Source organism: Grampus griseus (assembly GCF_964374135.1).
Source record: "Grampus griseus genome assembly, chromosome: 6".
NCBI lineage: Eukaryota > Metazoa > Chordata > Mammalia > Artiodactyla > Delphinidae > Grampus > Grampus griseus.
Genome location: NC_139000.1, coordinates 43,734,112 through 43,752,967, shown reverse-complemented (window position 1 = coordinate 43,752,967; position 18,856 = coordinate 43,734,112). Strand labels below are relative to the sequence as shown.

Below are 18,856 nucleotides of genomic sequence, written 5' to 3'. Positions count from 1 at the left end.
TGGTTTCACATTGTGTAATTGAAGATTATCTGATATCCAAGTATCAGATTTAGATTACTGTGTTCTTGTGAATTGTGATGCGTTTATATGGAAAGAAGCACAAATTTGTCCTAGCCTTGTATAATGCACGTCAGGTATTTCTTGTCACCTTGTTTTTAGTTTAGAGATTTGTTATTAACACTGTGAGTGGTTTTCTTAACTTTTGCAAATTCCATTCTAATTCCCTTTGTCCTACTCATGGATTAACCAGATATCAGTAACAGTCCTCTTTTCTTTTAGTTTGTTTTGTTCAATTTTTAGTGACTCCTGGGCCACCTGGGGATAAATGAAGTCCATATCACGGGAGTCATTCTAATATAGTCTGGATGTCCCTGTTATAGGGAAGATACAAAATCATACAGAGATTGGATTAGGTCAACTTGAGGTTCATACCAATTCTGAGTGTCTGTGATTCTAAACATAGATTTGAAAAAGCTGATGGGGAGGACAGGTACATAAATTTCCTTCAACAAAACATGGCAGCAACCAGAAAAGAAAGGCCACTGTGTAATAAACAAGGATCAATTGAACTGAGTTGATAGTATCCGATGATTTAAACGTATATATGGCTTTTATTGCAGACTTCTTTTCACTGGCCCTGAGCCTACATTCCTCATCTTTAAGAGGAAAACAATCACATTTAATATTCAGGATTGTAAACATTATTATGATTATTACCTCTGATAGCCTCTCGAGTTAGGCATAGGGATAATTTTCACAGGACATCCCCCAGTTTCAAGATTTGAAAACCAAGTCTTGGCAAAGTAGGTAACCTGGTCATTAAGAAGCATGACTGTGGGTCAGACTCAGGTCTGCCTTCCGAGCCTGTGCTCCTGGCCCCCATGCTCCGTGTGATACCTGCTCTGAGGAAGTGCGTCATACAGGCCTGTCTCCGCATACTCAGCTCTCTGCCAACAGTAGTTTTAATTCTGGTCATGAAAGTGAACACTGCATCAGGGACCTTGCTCTCCTCTGGACTCCTGGGAAATTTATCATCTAGGCAAACTGATTTGGCATATCCTGAACTTCACTAGCTTCTCCCTTTTTCTTCATCCCTGGATGCAGCCTGTGATGATGTCGAAAGTATCGGCTTTAAAGTCACAAAGACCAGAGTTGAAATCTCAGTTTGGTTTCTCTCTTAGCATTTTGACCTGGAACAAGTTACTAAGTTATCAGAGCTTCCGTTTCCCTGAGACAAGGCTATGATAATACTTTATGGAGCCATCGTGAAAACTGACTGAGGTCTCACATACACAGTGCTCAGACCAATTGCTGGTCTCCCCCCGCGAGGAAGGCCACCGTTCGGTGCCTCTTTAAGGACCCTAGAGTATCCACCACAGTCTTGTAAATAATATAAGCTTAATATCAATTGTAATTTTTTCAGAAGTGTGATTTGCTTTCATTTGAATCAGGATTATGTTTATGGGAAGAAACTGTAAGGGGCTGATTTTCTGCCTTTCAGAAATGTTATGAGCTACTCCACAAAAGGTCAAAGTCATTGCTTCATGGAGTAGAGGCCTGTGTGACATTCAAGCCCCAGGATGGGCTCCAGAGAGCGGCAGCTTTGCTCACCCCTTCAGAGCTGAGCTGGGAGTTGGAACCAGCCCACAGGAGGCATTCTCTACCCCAGAGCTAACTTAGAGAAGAGTATTAACTTTTCAATATTGCTGGAGTATCCATCCTTCTTTCCAAGTGCCTTTCCAAACATTTACAATAAATTCCTTTCATACCCCTATTGATAATAAATGTTTTTATTCTCTGTGAAAGGAATTTTTCAAATTCTCCTTCAGCATAATTTAAAGGTGATGGTATCTTTCTGGGCAGTTTGAAAATAGGGAATTAATGTGAATATGGAAAATATCCTTCTCCATTTCATGAGTCTGGCTCTCCTGAAAGTCTGAGCATGACATTGCATTTGCTGTGCGATGATCCAACGTGGAGAAACCTTTGGGAGGTGTGTCTCTTTTTCCCTCAAAATGGGAGTGCTGGGATGGTGAATGTCCAGAATACCTGCGTTGGTGCTGTTCATTCTTGTGATTATTTCAGAGGGCAGATGACATTCAAACGTACTCTTTCAGTTGCTTGGAATGAGAAATTGACAAACCCAATCTGCATGCTTCTCCCCGCGACCGGTGTTAGCCTTCCCCAGGCCCTGGGAAAACTGCTGGAACAGGGCTCAGAGCTTGCAGGACTGTGGGAGTGACCAGAAGTAAATAATAACCTGAGTCTTTCTGAGGCTTCTTTGAGTCAGATGAGGAAGACAAGGGCTGAGAAAAAAAAGGGGATGGGCATTGATCAATATGAATTGACCATAGATAAACATGAAAAGCAGACAGTTACTTGGGGATTGTTGATTTGGCAAATGAGATAAAGCAGGAAGGGAAGGGTTTTTGGGTTTGTTTCTGGTTTTTTTGTTTTTCCTCTAATGCACTATTGCTAAGCAATATGTCTCTAAACCACGTTGTTAAGCATTTTTAGGAATACCCAGTGTCAGTACTAGTCAGCGGGGATGAGCATTGGTTGAGCTGAGACTGGATTATCTGGTCCTAGCTTTTCTGCCACTGAATGGCTCTGCTCACTTTAGTCCCTTAATTTCCTTACGTAGAAATGTAAAATTTCACTGTACGAACCTCTTATGTGTCCAGCTTTAAATAACATCCATAGCACCTTCTTCGCCTCCACGTTTTTATTATGTGGAGTTTCTAAATGTACATCGAATCTGCAGGTTAACAGGAATAAAATTATTTGCTTGAAAGCATATTTATTTCCATTAGTAAACACACCTGGTCTTTATTTACTCCTAGATCTTCTACTATCCTTTCTCCATGAAAGACTGATTTGCTTCTTCTAATTCTACTTTAGAAGTAAACAAAGTAAACGAAATCTACCCTGATGTAATACTACTCCCAGGAGCCAAGGGTTACACCATTGAGCACTTGGTGATAAGGTGGGAGAAGCTGTATTATGTGTCCAGGTCCTCTGTCAGCTCTTCTGAAGAAAGGGAAGCTCTGATGACAGGACTGATTCTACAAGCCTTCAGTGAGCTGATGCTCTATTGAATTTATATTCTGGCAGATGTGGTGAATAAGCAACTCAATTTGGGTTTTTTTCTTCTTTCTATTCACACCATAAATATAAAAGTAGCTTTTTATCAGGAACCTGAATCTGGGGTAGTTCTGTATTTGCGCTGTTGATCGATCATTCTTTACACTAGTCTTTGGCCATGTGACTGCAAGTGTCCTTTTAGAAAACTGAGCTAAGGTCACCTTTGGGTTCCCTGAATTCAGTGCATCATGCTTCTCCTTCATGTACTAGAACACAAAGAATATCATGGAAAGACCCTAAATGTAGACATAAGTGACGTTTTTAAATGTGGCATTTTACCAGAAATGCTTACAACTGTTGTCACCAGCAGCTGGTCCCACAATCATAATCAGGCTCTCTATTCCTTTAAAAGGGAAGTCGACTGCATTTGGTATGCTCCGGAAACGTATACAATCGATTTTCATTTGTGCCGGATAAAATGAATGTCATCACGAATAACTGCATCTAATATTTTTAGTGTGTTATTAAAAAGTCAACAGAACATAAAAAATTGCTGGGCTTCCCTGGTGGCGCAGTGGTTGAGAGTCCGCCTGCCGATGCGGGGGACACGGGTTCGTGCCCCGGTCCGGGAAGATCCCACATGCCGCGGAGCGGCTGGGCCCGTGAGCCATGGCCGCTGAGCCCGCGCGTCCGGAGCCTGTGCTCCGCAATAGGAGAGGCCACAACAGTGAGAGGCCCGCGTACCGCAAAAAAAAAAAAAAAATTGCTTAATATATATGGCTTAGCGACCTACTGTGTACACAGCAAATCAGAATACAGAAAACCTGATGTGGGGCAGAAAAGGTGGGTGGGGTTGAGATGGAGAGGAAGAAAGAGGGGGAAATGAAGTCCTATCACTTGAGAAAAGGCAGGAAGACAAAAATGCGGAGAAATAGGTTGCCATTCACAAAAGCCTTCTTTAACTGCATTTGTATTTTCAGTCTTTTTCTTTCATCAACCATCCTTTGATAGGCTAAGTAGCATAAAATGAGATTGGTGAAGACACTCCCACAGAGTGTTTTTTGTAAGTCACTCGACCACTAGGGAAGTCCGACAGTTTGGTTTTAAAATGCTTAGAGTCATTCCTCTGTTTACCTTAGTAATTCTGAGAGCACAATAACTAAACATTCTGAGAGCAGAGCAGAATCGAGGGAAACCTGTATACTCTGCACGTGGGACATTCCGACTTGTAGAGTAGATCTTAAAAATGAGAGTCAGGTGTGCTTATTTTCCAGGTGAGGATACTTGTGTCTGGCAAAGTGAGCACTTCAGCATGGGATTGTTCCTGATAAAAGCAGCACGTAATCCCTGGATTCCTGACCCTCAGAGGCCACGTCTCCTTCTTTTACTCCTTTAGAAACGTCTCATATCTGCCTCATTCGATTCCCTTGGGCTTTGGTGGGGAGTGACCCAATTTATTTCCTGGGTCCAATTCCGTCTCATACAATTAAATTTCCCTACCCCAATCTCCATCTTGCCCAAATGCACTGATTGAAGAAGCAAGTCTTGGGCTTTAGTCTTTCCCAAAGACTTCTGATTACGTCTGTCTCATGACTACGCTCTCTTGGTGTCTTCCCAGAGAAGACTTTTTCCCACCAGGTTACACCAGTGTTGTCTCCAAGGCATCGGAAGCTGTGTGCTCCTGATTTGTTTTCAATTGTGGATTATATTTCTTTTCAGATTACTTTTCAGGTCACCTTTAAGGAGCCTTCATTTTCATATGAATCATCTGTCCTACTGATGATCATGATTCAAAGAGTTATTAAGTATTTAAAAAGCAATATGGGGACTTCTCTGGTGGCGCAGTGGTTGAGAGTCCGCCTGCCGATGCAGGGGACACGGGTTCGTGCCCCGGTGCGGGAAGATCCCACATGCCGCGGAGCGGCTGGGCCCGTGAGCCATGGCCACTGAGCCTGCGCCGTCCGGAGCCTGTGCTCCGCAACAGGAGAGGCCACAGCAGTGAGAGGCCCGCGTACCGAAAAAAAAAAGCTATATGTATTTTTAAATTCTGAAACAAACATCTTGGGTGAGCTACAAAAACCTTTCCAAAGTTTGTCGTTGCTCTTGTTTTGCGTTTACGTCATGATTCTGGACCCAGACCTGTTTCTTTCAGTGACCCCTGCTCTGTTAAGGAACAGGATTTATTTTGTCAGAATGTTTTTGAGCTTTAAAAGATGAACAGTTCTCTCTTCACGTCTCAGCTACCGAATAGTTGTAGGTGTCCTTGTCTTTCTCCAACCTCTTTCAACCTGAAGCCCCTTTATCTGTGAACCACGTATGGAAGAGCTTCCGTAGAGGGCTGCGCTCGTCTCTCACTGATATACGAAGATCAGAAAAAAGCAGGGAGCAGAGCAATGAGGGGCTTTGGTAAACTGGGTATCAGGCTGTACTTGGAAGACATCACACTTAAAAGAGAGTTCCTCCTCCTACAGTTGTTTTACTGTGTCTCTTCATGTCGACACATACAGATATGTAGGTTCTGATCAGACTTACTGGTCTCCCTCTCCTGTCTCCACCCTACTCTCCTTACATGATAGTGTGCCCATTACTTAATGTTACTCAGTTTTTTTAATCTGTAGAAATGCATGTCTAATTTGCTTGACGTTAAGTAATAGATGTGAAAGCACCCAGCACAATGTCCCGTCTTTTGTATTGCAAGAAGCCTCTGGTCACTTAGTCATGTCCCTTTAAGAATACAGTTGACCCTTGAACAACACAGGTGTGAACTGCAGAGGTCCACTTTGAGGCGGATTTTTTTCTTCAGTGGTAAGTACTATAGTACTACACAGTCTGCAGTTGGTTGAGTCCACAGATATGGAGGAACGGTATATAGAGAGGGCTGACTCGAAGTTATACATAGATTTTGAACCGTGCGGAGGGTTGGCACCCCTGTCCCCCACCATTGTTTAAGGGTCAACTCTACTTTCTAAGCAATATGGAAAAGAAGTAGTATTAAAATACCAAATACAATCTAGCTGTATTGGCTGAAAAATTATCACACCGTTTTAAAGAAAGAAATTTAGTTCCATTAAAGTCTATACCTCTCTAAACCTGACTTGCAATGTATGATTTAATTGATAACGCAGCATAAAGTATCCTTTTCTGACCTGAACCACAAGAAAATCCAGTTTTTTTCCAGCCTTTAATAATAATGTTTATGGCGTATATAAATTAACTTTTGTAGGGCATACTTGAGAAGAAACACATACACAATTAGATAGATACACAATGAAAGAGAATCTTTAGAATTTGGTCAAATTGGTCCTGTGTGGGGCTTCCCTGGTGACGCAGTGGTTGAGAGTCCGCCTGCCGATGCAGAGGACGCGGGTTCATGCCCTGGTCCAGGAGGATCCTGCATACCGTGGAGCGACTGGGTCCGTGGGCCATGGCCGCTGAGCCTGCGCGTCCGGAGCCTGTGCTCCGCAACGGGAGAGGCCACAGCAGTGAGAGGCCCACGTACTGCAAAAAAAAAAAAAATTGGTCCTGTGTGGATTTCACAGTATATTTCGCTGTAAATTTACTAACTTTTAACTTGGCACCCAGTTAAATTAGAGGATTCTTTTCCTTTCCTCATACAAAGTTATATTAATATAACCAGTTGTAATCACAGTACTTTACCGAACTATACAATAATGTTATTTCCTACACTTCGCGAAAATACGTGTCTCAAAGATCCTTTTCTCTTTATAATATTCTGCCCACCTTCCCTTCTCCCTACATCCCACATTAAGATTTAATTCTTAAATTACTCTGAGCTTTAGAGAAATGTCCAGATTTCTTTTTACCACATATGTTTTGGTTTTCTGAATATTGCCCACTAATGAAAATTCCCTGTGCATCTGTAGTAAATAAACCTTTGAATTGCTAATTGTTTCAGATCAGCCCCCGAGATCTTTAGCAGCTGTCTTTATGGCATTTTCAGCCCACAGATTCAGTCTGTTTGTTTCTGGGATTTTAATCATCAGTCATACACACAGGCGCAAAGGTCAGGTTGCCTTGTAGACAGAGTGGTGGCAACATCTGCATGTGCTGTAGCCTCCACGGGGGTGCGGCTCCTCCTTTATCTCCTTCTCTCACCTTGTGTTAGTCAGCTCAGGCTGCCGTCAGAGAATGCCACAGCCTGGGTGGCTTAAACAACAACAGTGGATTTTCTCACTGTCTGGAGGCCAGACGTCTGGAAGTGCATGATCAGGGTGCGAGCAGAGTTAGGTTCTGGTGATGCCTCTCTCCTCAGCTTGCACACAGCTGCCTTCTTACAGTGTTGTCACAAGGCCTTTCCTCTGTGCACACACTTTTGTTGTCTCATCTTCTTAAAAGGACGCCAGTCCTGTCTGATTAGGGCCCCACCCTTATGATCTCATTAACCTTAATTACTTTTTAAGGGCTCTATCTTCAAACACAGTCACCCTGGGAATGTGAAGCTACATCTTCCATTCAGTCCTCCAGCTCCCTGTCTCCCCTTCTCTCCACAAGCCTCATGCTCTAGGGTACTGATCTCTATGGGATCCAGGTCCTCTGGCTTCTGCTGGGGTTCAGCCTTGGGATACATTGGCAAAAAATGGGAGAGAGGGAGGAAGAGACTGGGGTCTTGCTCAGCACACATTCCTCTGGCTTCTTCCCTGCAGGGCCGACATGGGTTGGCGAGTCCCCTGACCAGATTTCAACTCCTATTAGCCCCTCTGTCTCCCGTTTCAGTGACTCCTCTCTCCCTGGCTCCCTTTAGGCAGTTACTGACCCCATACCCTCCTTTGGAGTTTGCCTTTGCCATGCCCAGTGGAATTTAAGCTTTGGCTCTGGCCTTAGTGAGCATTTCCAATTCCCAGTTTGCTCATCTGTAAAATAATGATATAGACTTGAATTGTGCAGAATAATGTTTGTACAGTCCTTGGTACGTAGTAAGTTTCTGTAAATGTTAGCCTCCGTGGTTTTTAGTGCACAGTGAACCTTCTATGTATAAAACTCTCCTTGATTATAAAACAAAAATTATCTCTTGAGCTTCCCTGGTGGCACCATGGTTGAGAGTCCGCCTGCCGATGCAGGGGACACGGGTTCGTGCCCCGGTCCGGGAGGATCCCACATGCCGCGGAGCGGCTGGGCCCGTGAGCCATGGCCGCTGAGCCTGCGCGTCCGGAGCCTGTGCCCCGCAACAGGAGAGGGCACAACAGTGAGAGGCCCGCGTACCGCAGGAAAAAAAAAAAAAAGATGTTAAAATAAATAAAGTATTATCTCTTAAGAATTAGCCCTAGGTTTTCCCTCTCAATAGAGGAATAAATGTGTTTGTTTCTGTTTATAAAAATCATACATGGTCACGGAAGGAAGGTATAAAAAGAAAATAAAATTCTTTCCTAATCTTACCAAACAGGATAAGTTCTACTACATCGTCACTTGATGGTAGCTTTAAGCGTAAAACTGTACTACACGTTAACTTCATTGTGCACACATGCACGTACACTTTTTTCTAAACTGAGACTATACTGTATCATTTTGTAGCCTACATTTGTAATGATATTACAACATAAAAGTACCTTCCGAACATTGTCTTATTATTCTTTTAAAATGAAATACGTTTTTAGAGATCTTTTCAGTCATAATTTTACACAGATACATGAATGAGATTGTGCCATATGTGCTTTTTCATCATTTTGTGGGTTTTAATCTATTATCTTGTTATGGTTCTGTTTAAACCAGGTAGGTTTTGTCATTATCTCATGTGTTCTGTTGACAGGTCAGGTAAAGCTCTGCTGTGACCGTGCTTCTTCCCGGTGACACAGCCCCTCAGTGTGTGATGGGGAGGGCACATTTTGGTGATGAAATGGAACCTTCTTATTCTTCCCTGGCTGCGACGTTCTGTCTCTGATGTATAGACCTGAGTCAGTCGCCAGAGTTTCTCAATCTGGCCACCCACACCATAGTGAGGAGTAATTTCCTCTGGAGAATTGGAAGCATTGGACAAAATCCTTAGTTTATGATGGGTTGGTGATTTTTGCATCCTTCTCTATGTTTCGTGAATATTTGGATGGGAAACTGAAGGATGGTAAACCAGGTCCAGCTGTCTAGTGGCAATAACATCCAGAAGTTCCTCCCCCTCTCCATGAATTTTTCCCATTCCTGTGTAATCATATTGCACTTTTCCACATTGAAGGGCAAAAAGAAATCCATGCTCAGGTCAGGTCAAATCCTGTCATAAATATTCTGTTCCCTGAGGATTCAAGGTCAGGGAGAGTTTATCAAAGATACTCCAGATTCTTTGTCATCTCTCTTTCCTTGGCTCTTTTTTCCAGAAATTCCAGGACAACACTCCAAATACTTTTTCCTCCACCTGACACCAGAAGAGCTGGGGCCTGGAAAGAAGAAAGAGGTTTAGTCATCACTAGCTTTGGGACTTTGGTTCGCACTTCCTAATTACAAAGTGATAGACTTGACCTACGTGTCCTCCAGCATGCCTTGTAGTTTTAAAATGGTAGACTTTCTGAAGGATTCAGCTGTAACTGTTCTGAGAGATGCTCTTCACTTTGGCTTATGTTTCTCTTTTCTTCTGAAGATCTCATCTTACAGAGAAAAATAGTCCATATGCTTCAATACATCTGTGTTCTACGTTGCTTCTTCTCCTTAATTATTTTATGACCTTAGGAAAGTCTTTGAGTTTATGCCAAGTTTGGGCATAAAGCATGTAAGAAAAACTTCTTGGGTCTGGTTGAAGAAGGTATCCACAGTCAAATATGTTTGCAAATTACTTCAGATCGTGCCTCCCTCTTAGTTTTGCAATGAACCGTCACTCACTAAAGACTCTTAGAAGTTCTGCAATAAGGGAACCTGTTTAATTTTGCTTAATTCAGAATTTCCCAAACATATTTGATCTTGAAATCCTTTTATTTCTGGTAGCATCCATAACATCCCTCATAATTAATATCCCTGCCATGCATAGAGGAAGCACAGCTCTGGAAGGAAGGCATCATCCCAAATTCTGCCCTTTATTGGTGATGTGATCTCAGAATAAATACATTACCTCTGTGCACCTCACATTGCTCATATATCAAATGCGGGTACATAATAGTGGCCACTTCATGTGGATGAAGATTTATAGGAATATAATATGACTATGGTAATTGTGACTAATAATATTCCAACTCTGAGGTCTGGCTGTCTGGGTTCAAATTTTGTCTTTCCACTTACTGGCTTGTGACCTTAAAAACATTACTTCTTTACCTCAATTCTTTATCAGTGTGATGGGGACAAAAACTGTACCATTCTCACAGAGTTGTTGGAGGAGTTCAGTCTGATTCATGTAAAACATTTAGAATTGTGCTTGGCCCACGGTAGGTACCTAGTAAAATGTTAGCCCTTATGATCGTCACTGTTTGTGCTCTTGTTACTTCTATGACTGTATCAGGTGAAAGGTAATATTTTAGTTTCTTTTTTTAATTGGGATATAATTGACATTAGTTTCAAGTATACAACGCTAATGGTTCAATATTTGTATATATTTGTGAAACGATCACCACTGTGAGTCTAGTTAACACCCATCACCATACATAGTTACAGTTTTTTTCTTGTGATGAGAGATTTTAAGATCTCTCTTGGCAACTTTCAAATGTGCAATACAGTAGTATTAACCGTAGTCGTCATGGTGTACATTGCATCCAGATTAGTTCTGTCTTTTTTTTTTATAAATCTATTTATTTATTTTTGGGGTGCGTTGGGTCTTCGTTGCTACGCACAGGCTTTCTCTAGTTGCGGCGAGCGGGGGCTACTCTTCACGGTGGCTTCTCTTGTTGCGGAGCACGGGCTGCAGGTGCACGGGCTTCAGTAGTTGTGGCTCGTGGGCTCTAGAAAGCAGGCTCAGTATTTGTGGCACGGGGGCTTAGTTGCTCCGCGGCATGTGGGATCTTCGCGGACCAGCAATTGAACCCGTGTCCCCTGCATTGGCAGGTGGATTCTTAATCACTGCGCCACCAGGGAAGTCCTATATTAGTTTTTAAAAGCAACTCCTCTTACTTCAGAAAGCAGCTTAGATCCAGCACATTATTAATGCAGCATCGTACCCCTTCTGCAAATGCTTCATTCTGCCATGTTGATATTGATCTTGTCTTCATCTAGAGTCTGTGACCCATGTCTTCCATCATCTAAGTTTTTCTGTTTGTGTGCAGGGGCGGAGAGGCCTCGGCTCTGTTTTTGTCTGGGCATCGGGAAATGGTGGGAGGAGCAAAGACCACTGCTCCTGTGATGGCTACACCAACAGCATCTACACCATCTCCATCAGCAGCACAGCCGAAAGTGGAAAGAAGCCTTGGTACCTGGAAGAGTGTTCGTCCACGCTGGCCACAACCTACAGCAGCGGAGAGTCCTATGATAAGAAAATAGTATGTGACATTTGCATGTCTGGCATGATTGGTTTATCTTTCACTTTGAAACACAAATGGAGACCATACATTTATATGCACAAGTAATATATGGAAATAGAAAGATTAGCTGATTACTCAACACAGGTATTTGTAAATATTACCATTCCATTACCAAGTCGTTGAAAAAGCCTGTCTGGGTCATTACATTCCAGCATTGAATGTGGCCTTAGACATGATTAAGCTTCAGTTTTATTGAAGACAAATAAATGGACTACATTCACCTTGTGAGTTGGTGGCAGAGAAAAGACTGGGTGGGATTCTCAGCCCAGTTCCCTATCACTCTGTCCCCGTACTGCCTTTGAACTTCAGCTTGAGTACTTTGGTTTCAAAGTAGGTACAACGAATTCAGTGCGACCTAAACCTATGTAAAAGGTGCTTCTCTAACACTGCAGCACAGAGTTTGCCTGAACGAGAAGCACAGTAGTCCTGTGTGATCTGCTTACCAACATGCTCTGCTCTCTATGCAGATGGTAAAATGGTTAAGAGTTTAGGTTTGCAGGACCAGCCGGCGTGGCTTTCGTTCACTCTGGAACTATTTACTAGCTGGGTAACTTTGGATACATTACTTAATTTTTCTGTCTCAAGATCCTTACCTGTAAAATGAGGGCATTTAGTAATACCTAGTTCATGGAGTTATTTCAGTGATTATGAGCAAGTAGATAGAAAGTGCTTTGCACACTACCTGACCCATTGGTGCTCAAAAGAGGTCTGACTTTTAGGATGCCCCACACTGTGCGACTGACTCTAAATTTCAGACACCTTTGCACTTTGCTCTTTTCCTGATCGTGGTTGTATAAAATGTCTCGGGGTTTGTCTTTTCTAAAGTGGAGCTAAGCTGCTATACATGACACTTTTTAGCATTTAGCCAACACCCTGCTTTCAGATCCTGTGATTCACGCAGGTTTGGTTCACTCTGCGATGCTCCCTCTGGCTTTATACGGCAGTGGAAATAGAGGTGATAAGATACTACCTCCTTCCTGTAATTCTTCATCCATATCTATTTGGTTCCTCTTGATTCCTGATTACTATAGGATTTTCACGTTTGATTTCTCGGCTACCTTTCACTATCCTCTTAAGTTACATTTTTCAGATTGATTTAAATAAAAACTGCCTACCCCTATGCATATCCCATCTGTGCCCATCTTTCTCTAATCCCTTCATAATAATTGGGTTAAAAATATGCACATGAGTAACCCTGGAAGTACCTCTATCATACATCAGTAAACATATTCCACAATACAAAGTGAAATATAAAAGGAGAAAATACAGAGATGACAAGTTTTGAAGTTCCATGGCTTTCTTCATGGGAAAGTGATGCTCTATGATACTTTACCATCATTATGGAAATGTTTTAATCTAGGAATGTTCCTTTGGCTTTCAAATTTGCTCATCTCTCAGAGCTCCTGGTCAAGGCCCACTAATACTGAGTGGCATCCGTCAGTTCTGCATCATGAAAATCCTGATGAAAACTCTCTGGAATAAGAATTGTCTTCCCAAACTTCTAGAGTCTGAAGGCATGTTAATGAAAACTCGCCATTGCTTCAAAGTAAATATGCCTATCTAGTGCTATTATTTCCTGTGGGGCAGTTGTTGTGAGAGAGGTGTTTTTAAGTTCCATAAGTGCCTTCCTTAAGAGGAGATTATAATCCAATGGGCAAAATATCAAGGAGGAAGGAAGTGTTGCCAGGTCCCAGATGGAAGAGGACAGTGCAGATAGAGGGACCTCAAAATTGCTACCCTGAGATTTACTCCTTACACTTGACCTTCCTGGGCTTTTCATCACTACTTACTGTGATGGTGTGGTAGCTGCTATGACCCCCATTGACTGGGTGGTCATTTAGGATTCTTCCACAGACGGACAAATCGATCATTCTGTGGTGAGGGATAGGGCTTGAGAGGAAAGATGGACGCCATGATTTAATGCCAGTATCCTTGATTCAGGTCATATTTCACTTTTCCCTTGTTGCTGCTTCTGATATCAGAACCTTTACTGACTCACTGAATATATAAAGTGACCTGTTTACCTTTTACTTGGCTCTGCCTTTTGTTTAACCTCTCCCATTTTCGTAGCAGCAATTGTACGAATTTTTCTCTAGCCAGTTCTCAGATTCTCTTGTTTTACCTGAACCTCCAGATTACCCTCAGTTGGAGAGGAATGTGGTAGCTGTTCCCAATTATAATCTCTAGCTACGGACAGACCACTCAGTGGCTAAGTAACCTCTACCGAGTCTTGGTTTCCTCCTCCGTAAAATGGAGGTAAAGCCAGAACCAGCCTCATAAATTTTCATGAAGACAGCAATATACTGAGCCTAAGGTACTTACACAACGCCTGTGGCAACGAGCCACCTAGTAAGTGGCTGGTACCCTTGTTCCCTAAGTCAGGGTAGCTTTCTGTATCGTGGGAGCTTAGGCTGGTCCTTTTTCCAGCTGTTGTTAACAGAGGTGCTTGTCGCACCTTCGTTTTTCCAATCTGTAGAACCACGATCCGTTCCACCCACCCCGTAAAGAATGGCACTTTGATGGTAAACATGTTAACAGTTTGAACGTGAGGAGAGTTGGCGGCAACATCAGGCTTTTATGGTCCAGCTGCCCCTTTTCCTTCTAGATGTCAGAATGACAAATAATCCTGCTCTGCGCTTGGGACCTTTTCTTCACCACGCTTTGAACCAGATGTCTGTGGTCCCTCAGAGATGCCCGCATCCTGTTAGTGGCATCCGTGATTGAGTGTTACAGGAACAGCAGTGTCTCCCTTTGTTCTGGGGCTCCCCTCCCCAGTCCATCCATTTCCTTTTGTCATTTGCAGCTTCTTCAGAAGAGCACAGTTGTCATTCTTCATTCATAGAGCACCTTTGTGAGTTGAACTGAGGCAGACGCTGAGGATCCAAGAGAGAGGAAAGATCTCACTGCTTCTGGGAAAGCACTTTGGTTAAATAATTTTTTCTTGTCCTTTTCATGGTGTGCAAGTAGGAAAACCTTGCCCTGAGTTTCAGAACGTAGCCAAGTCTCCATCCCTTGGTTTCCTACCATCACTATCGTACAGTTGTGGACCTTGGTATTCCACGCATGCTTTAATAGCTTCGGATCAGTGATGGCCTTGAACCTTATTATAGCAAGTGAAGCAACTAAAATATCAAGATTACTATGATAAGAAGCTCCCCTATAAGGTAAATAGAAATCAGTTGAAGTGACTGGTTATTATGAAATAATGTTTTTATTAACAACACCGTATACATTTTATTCCATGCCAGACATGTAGTACATTTACAGTTATATTAACATGTCATAAATATAACATTTTTTGCCCTTCTGATGTGTGCCTGGCAGTGTGCTATGCACATTGAATGCATCCTCTCTTTGTATCACCAAAACATTACGCAGGAAGATCAAGTATTGTCCCCACTCTACAGATGAGAAAACTAAAGTCTGAAAAGTTAAAAGAAACACATGTAGTGAGTGGTAGAGTCTGGATTCCAACCAAAGTTGTGTTGAACCCCCAGCCCACCTTGTAACCAGTGTGCTGTCATGCCCCAGATCCTTCCCAGGGACCTCCAGCATGGGGCTGTATAAAAGAATGGTGCTTTTCTTGCCTGTTTGGGGTTCTCTTCACAGTGATTTAAAAAAAAAAAGAAAAGTATGTGGACTATATAGGCATCCACGGTTTTTCAGTACTTGGCCCACTCGTTCTTTTTGAATATGGAAAGTAATTTTAATTTTTAAATTTATTACCTTTACTTTCATTTATATTCTTGATGACAGTGTATTCAAATTTTATACACTCCAAATACAATGAGCAATTTGCTTTGTAGTCCTTTAGATCAGCGTTGTCCAGTAGGACTTTCTGCTAGGATGGAAAGGTTCTCCATCTGTGCTGCCAAAATGGTAGTCACTAGACACACGTGGCTGTCGAGCATGTTAAATATGGCCAGTGCGTGGAAGAACTTTAATTTTAATTCCGATTAAATTTTAACTGATTTAAATTTAAATATCCACATGGGACTATTGGTGATTGTATTGAACAGCACATTTTTATTTTTATGGCTCACTAATTTTGAATTTCATGCCGTTAGACCTCTTCCTAACCCCCTCAGACGATCGGTCGGTCTTCTTGCAAAACACCTAAGCCCTTTGCCAGTCTAAGTGGCTAATTCCCGTGACCTGGCGTTGAACTCCCCAAAGTTACCTTTTGCCTTTTGTGTGATTTCAAACCAGGGCCCTCCTGTGCGACTCGCGTCATCTGGCAGGAACACTCTTTTCCCAGAAACCACTTCATTTATGCCTCTTCTCCAATTTCCTATCAGGGAGGCTGTTCTTCCTCACCTTCCCCTGAAAGAGTGGCACTCCCCTCCCCCCAAACTCTACTCTTTTATCCTGTTCAGTTTTCTTTCTGGCATCCTTAGAGCTACTTAACATGATGTTATACATTTTTTTATTGACTGTTTTCCATGCTAGAATGGAAACAACTTGAGGTTGAAGACTTTGTTCTTTCCCAGAGCCTGAGCTTGATAAATGTTCAGGAGTAACTGACATTGAGAAAGATAGAAGCCTCACAAGGCATTTAAACAGTCACAGGAGGCAGGTAGGTACTCTCTTTCAGAGAATCTTCCTCTACTGGTAGGTTGGAGAAAGGCAGAGGGTACGTGACAATATATTTCACATAGGAAATTGCCTACAGGAATCCCGCTGTAGAAAGCTGTACATCCAACCATCCTTAGTGTCAAGGAGCCTTAAAGATCCTGTCTTTATGTAACCCTTCACTACCTCCTGAATTTCTCCCAAGTTCTTTGATAGAGATAAAGCTCCCCTCCCTCCCCAGTCACTCCCATCATTAAATTATATTTCTTTGGGGACTTGTTCAGCCTTTGTCTTTTTTTCCTCTAGTAATTTGTCTCAGTGATTGGAATATGGGGGCCATCGTATGCCTCCTGGGTCTTGTGAGCCCGGGTTTAAATATATGCTCTGCTCAGCCCTCTTCTGATGTCATTTTATTTATTTGTGTTCAAAACAAACTTGCTGCCTGGGGTATCTCAGGGTTGGCCTGAAAGACCAGTTCCATCGAAGGAATTATCTTATTGCTTTTAATATTCCTAAGCAGCCACACATTTCCTTTTGCAGAAAGTACCCTCTGCACTAACGAATTTGTTATTCAGATGCAGTCATTGCTATCATCTCTCTGTTTCTCCTTTTGATTTGGGAAATGTCATGATTTTTCATGAGTGAAAGACTAGCAAATCCAGATGTGTTTAGTTTGTATAGACGTCTGATCCATATTCTCTTGAGAATGTTAAAAAGAGGGAAGGAAAGTTTATGTCTAAAAAATTCTGATTTTTGACTGTGGCCCAAAGGAGAATGGCGATACCCACTGGTTGACGGGGGCTGGATCCCAAGGCCAGTTTCACCATAATTGCTGGTGATGGTCTGGAACTGCCACCTTTGCTCTCATGGGTGACTACACTCTGTAGCTCAGCTTTTTCTTTTGCTGCCATTTCAGGATTTAATACTTCACCACTTACCAGCTCTTTAGTGGCTGCACGTCATTGGGCTCATGAATCTCTCTGAGCCTCCATTTCCTTAGTTAATAAATAGTATTGATATATCTTCCTTGCAGAGTTCTTGTGGATCCAATATAATTTTATATAAACAAATATATTTTATATACAACATACACACCTATCGCTCATTGCCTTGCTCTTTGCAAGTTGCTGGTGGTGGTGGTTTTAGAAGCAGTGCAGCTAGTGTTAGCAATAGTAGTAGGAAGAGAAATGGCTATACTTTAGCCCCTGGATTGTGTATATACACATACACACATAATTTTTGTAGGCTGCTTATAAGTTTATGTAAGTCTTATTTGGAGAATCGATAAAGAAGTAACCTTGAAGTCTTTCCTAATAAGTGGGAGAGTTTAAAACATAGAACAAAATGAGTAGAAAGGAGCTTGACACTAGTAATTCAACTTAACAAATAAATACTGTACCTCTGCTCTGTACCCAGCACTGAGCTGAACATTATAGAGATTCAAAAAATGATATAAGATGGGATCCTTCTTTCGTGATATTAACCTCACATTGATAAGCAAAACCTTACGTTTGCACTTTACAGTTACAGATTCTCATTGCAACATGGGAGTGGAATTTTGTGTGGTCTTTTGTCAGTCATAATCGAATTTTACACCAGTCTTTGTGACTTTGGTGAACACAGAAAGCGTTAGTCTTTGGTTCCTTTATATTTTGCTGTGCTTAATAAATCAGCTTCTCCTATTTTATTCGTTAACACATTTAAGATGTAGTTTCTGCCCTTATCCTCCTCCAGAGATGTGTCTGAAACAGGTTTTTTGGGGGGGGCACCTTTCTAATCCAAATCCAAATCGACACCAGAAACAAATTCAACCTGACAGACAGAATCATTTCATGTTTTAAAAATATCTGTTCAGTTGCTCTTTTAACAGATATGAGACAATATGGCACCTTCAAAATAAAACAGATCACAAGGTATCAGGGAGATAGAAACTCCTAACTGTGTAAAGATTTGTCATTTATAGCCAGCCTCAATCTGAACTGAGATTCCCTGGAGAATTACATCAACAGGCTAGAATAAAAGATCCAATCAGCCCAAGTAATCGAAATGTGAAATACTCGGAAATAAGAGCTTAGGATGAGAAAAAGGGATGGTTCTTCAACAGCAGAAGCCTGACTCGACCTGAATACCCACCCCATCTCACCAAATCAAGATGACATCCCAAACTTTGTGGAGTCCAAAAGCCCATCTGCTACCCATCCCGGGAGAGGCTGAAAATCTAATTTGCTGATCAAGACAGCTTTGATCTGGTGTGAGGCCTGGTGTCATCTCCTGTTTCCTTCACTCTGATGGGCAGAAATGATATTTTCTTGAGCAATCTGAGAAGTTCTGTGCAGAAAAATTCTGTTTCTGATTTGGGTAGTGAATTTGGGGAATTTAGAGCATGGAAGATGCGCCAGCGGGACCAAAACCAAATTCTGAGACATTCTAAAATGGAACTGAAACTTAATGCGCTTTATTGTTCTGTTTTCACATATCAACTCTCTGAATTCCCAGCCCCATGATGTGGGCCAACCGTCGAATGCAACTTTTCCTTTAAATTACACTGTCAGTTCTTGTATGCATGTGTTGTGATTAATGGGGTTACCCCATGTGGTTCCAGTTTGGGGAGCATCATTTTTCTTTAAAATTGCATGCTCCTTGGTGGTCTTTGCCTTTTCTTTCTAAAGATGGACATAAAAATTTCCTGATGCTGTGCGTTCTCTTAATGATGAAAACCTGCCTTAGATCTTTCCGGTAATTTACACCTCAATATCTCG

At 42.0% G+C, this 18,856-nt stretch overlaps 1 protein-coding gene across 2 annotated transcripts in view; it reads left to right on the top strand.

Annotated features, from left to right (window-relative positions):
- PCSK5 (proprotein convertase subtilisin/kexin type 5) overlaps positions 1 to 18,856 on the top strand; it is a gene marked incomplete at its 5' end in the record, with an annotated part of 316,630 nt that overhangs the window by 171,073 nt on the left and 126,701 nt on the right. For both annotated transcript variants that reach the window (XM_082655960.1, XM_082655961.1), the window contains one exon: positions 11,271 to 11,483. In XM_082655960.1, the coding sequence (XP_082512086.1) occupies positions 11,271 to 11,483 (213 nt within the window). The remainder of the gene's footprint in view (positions 1 to 11,270; positions 11,484 to 18,856) is intronic.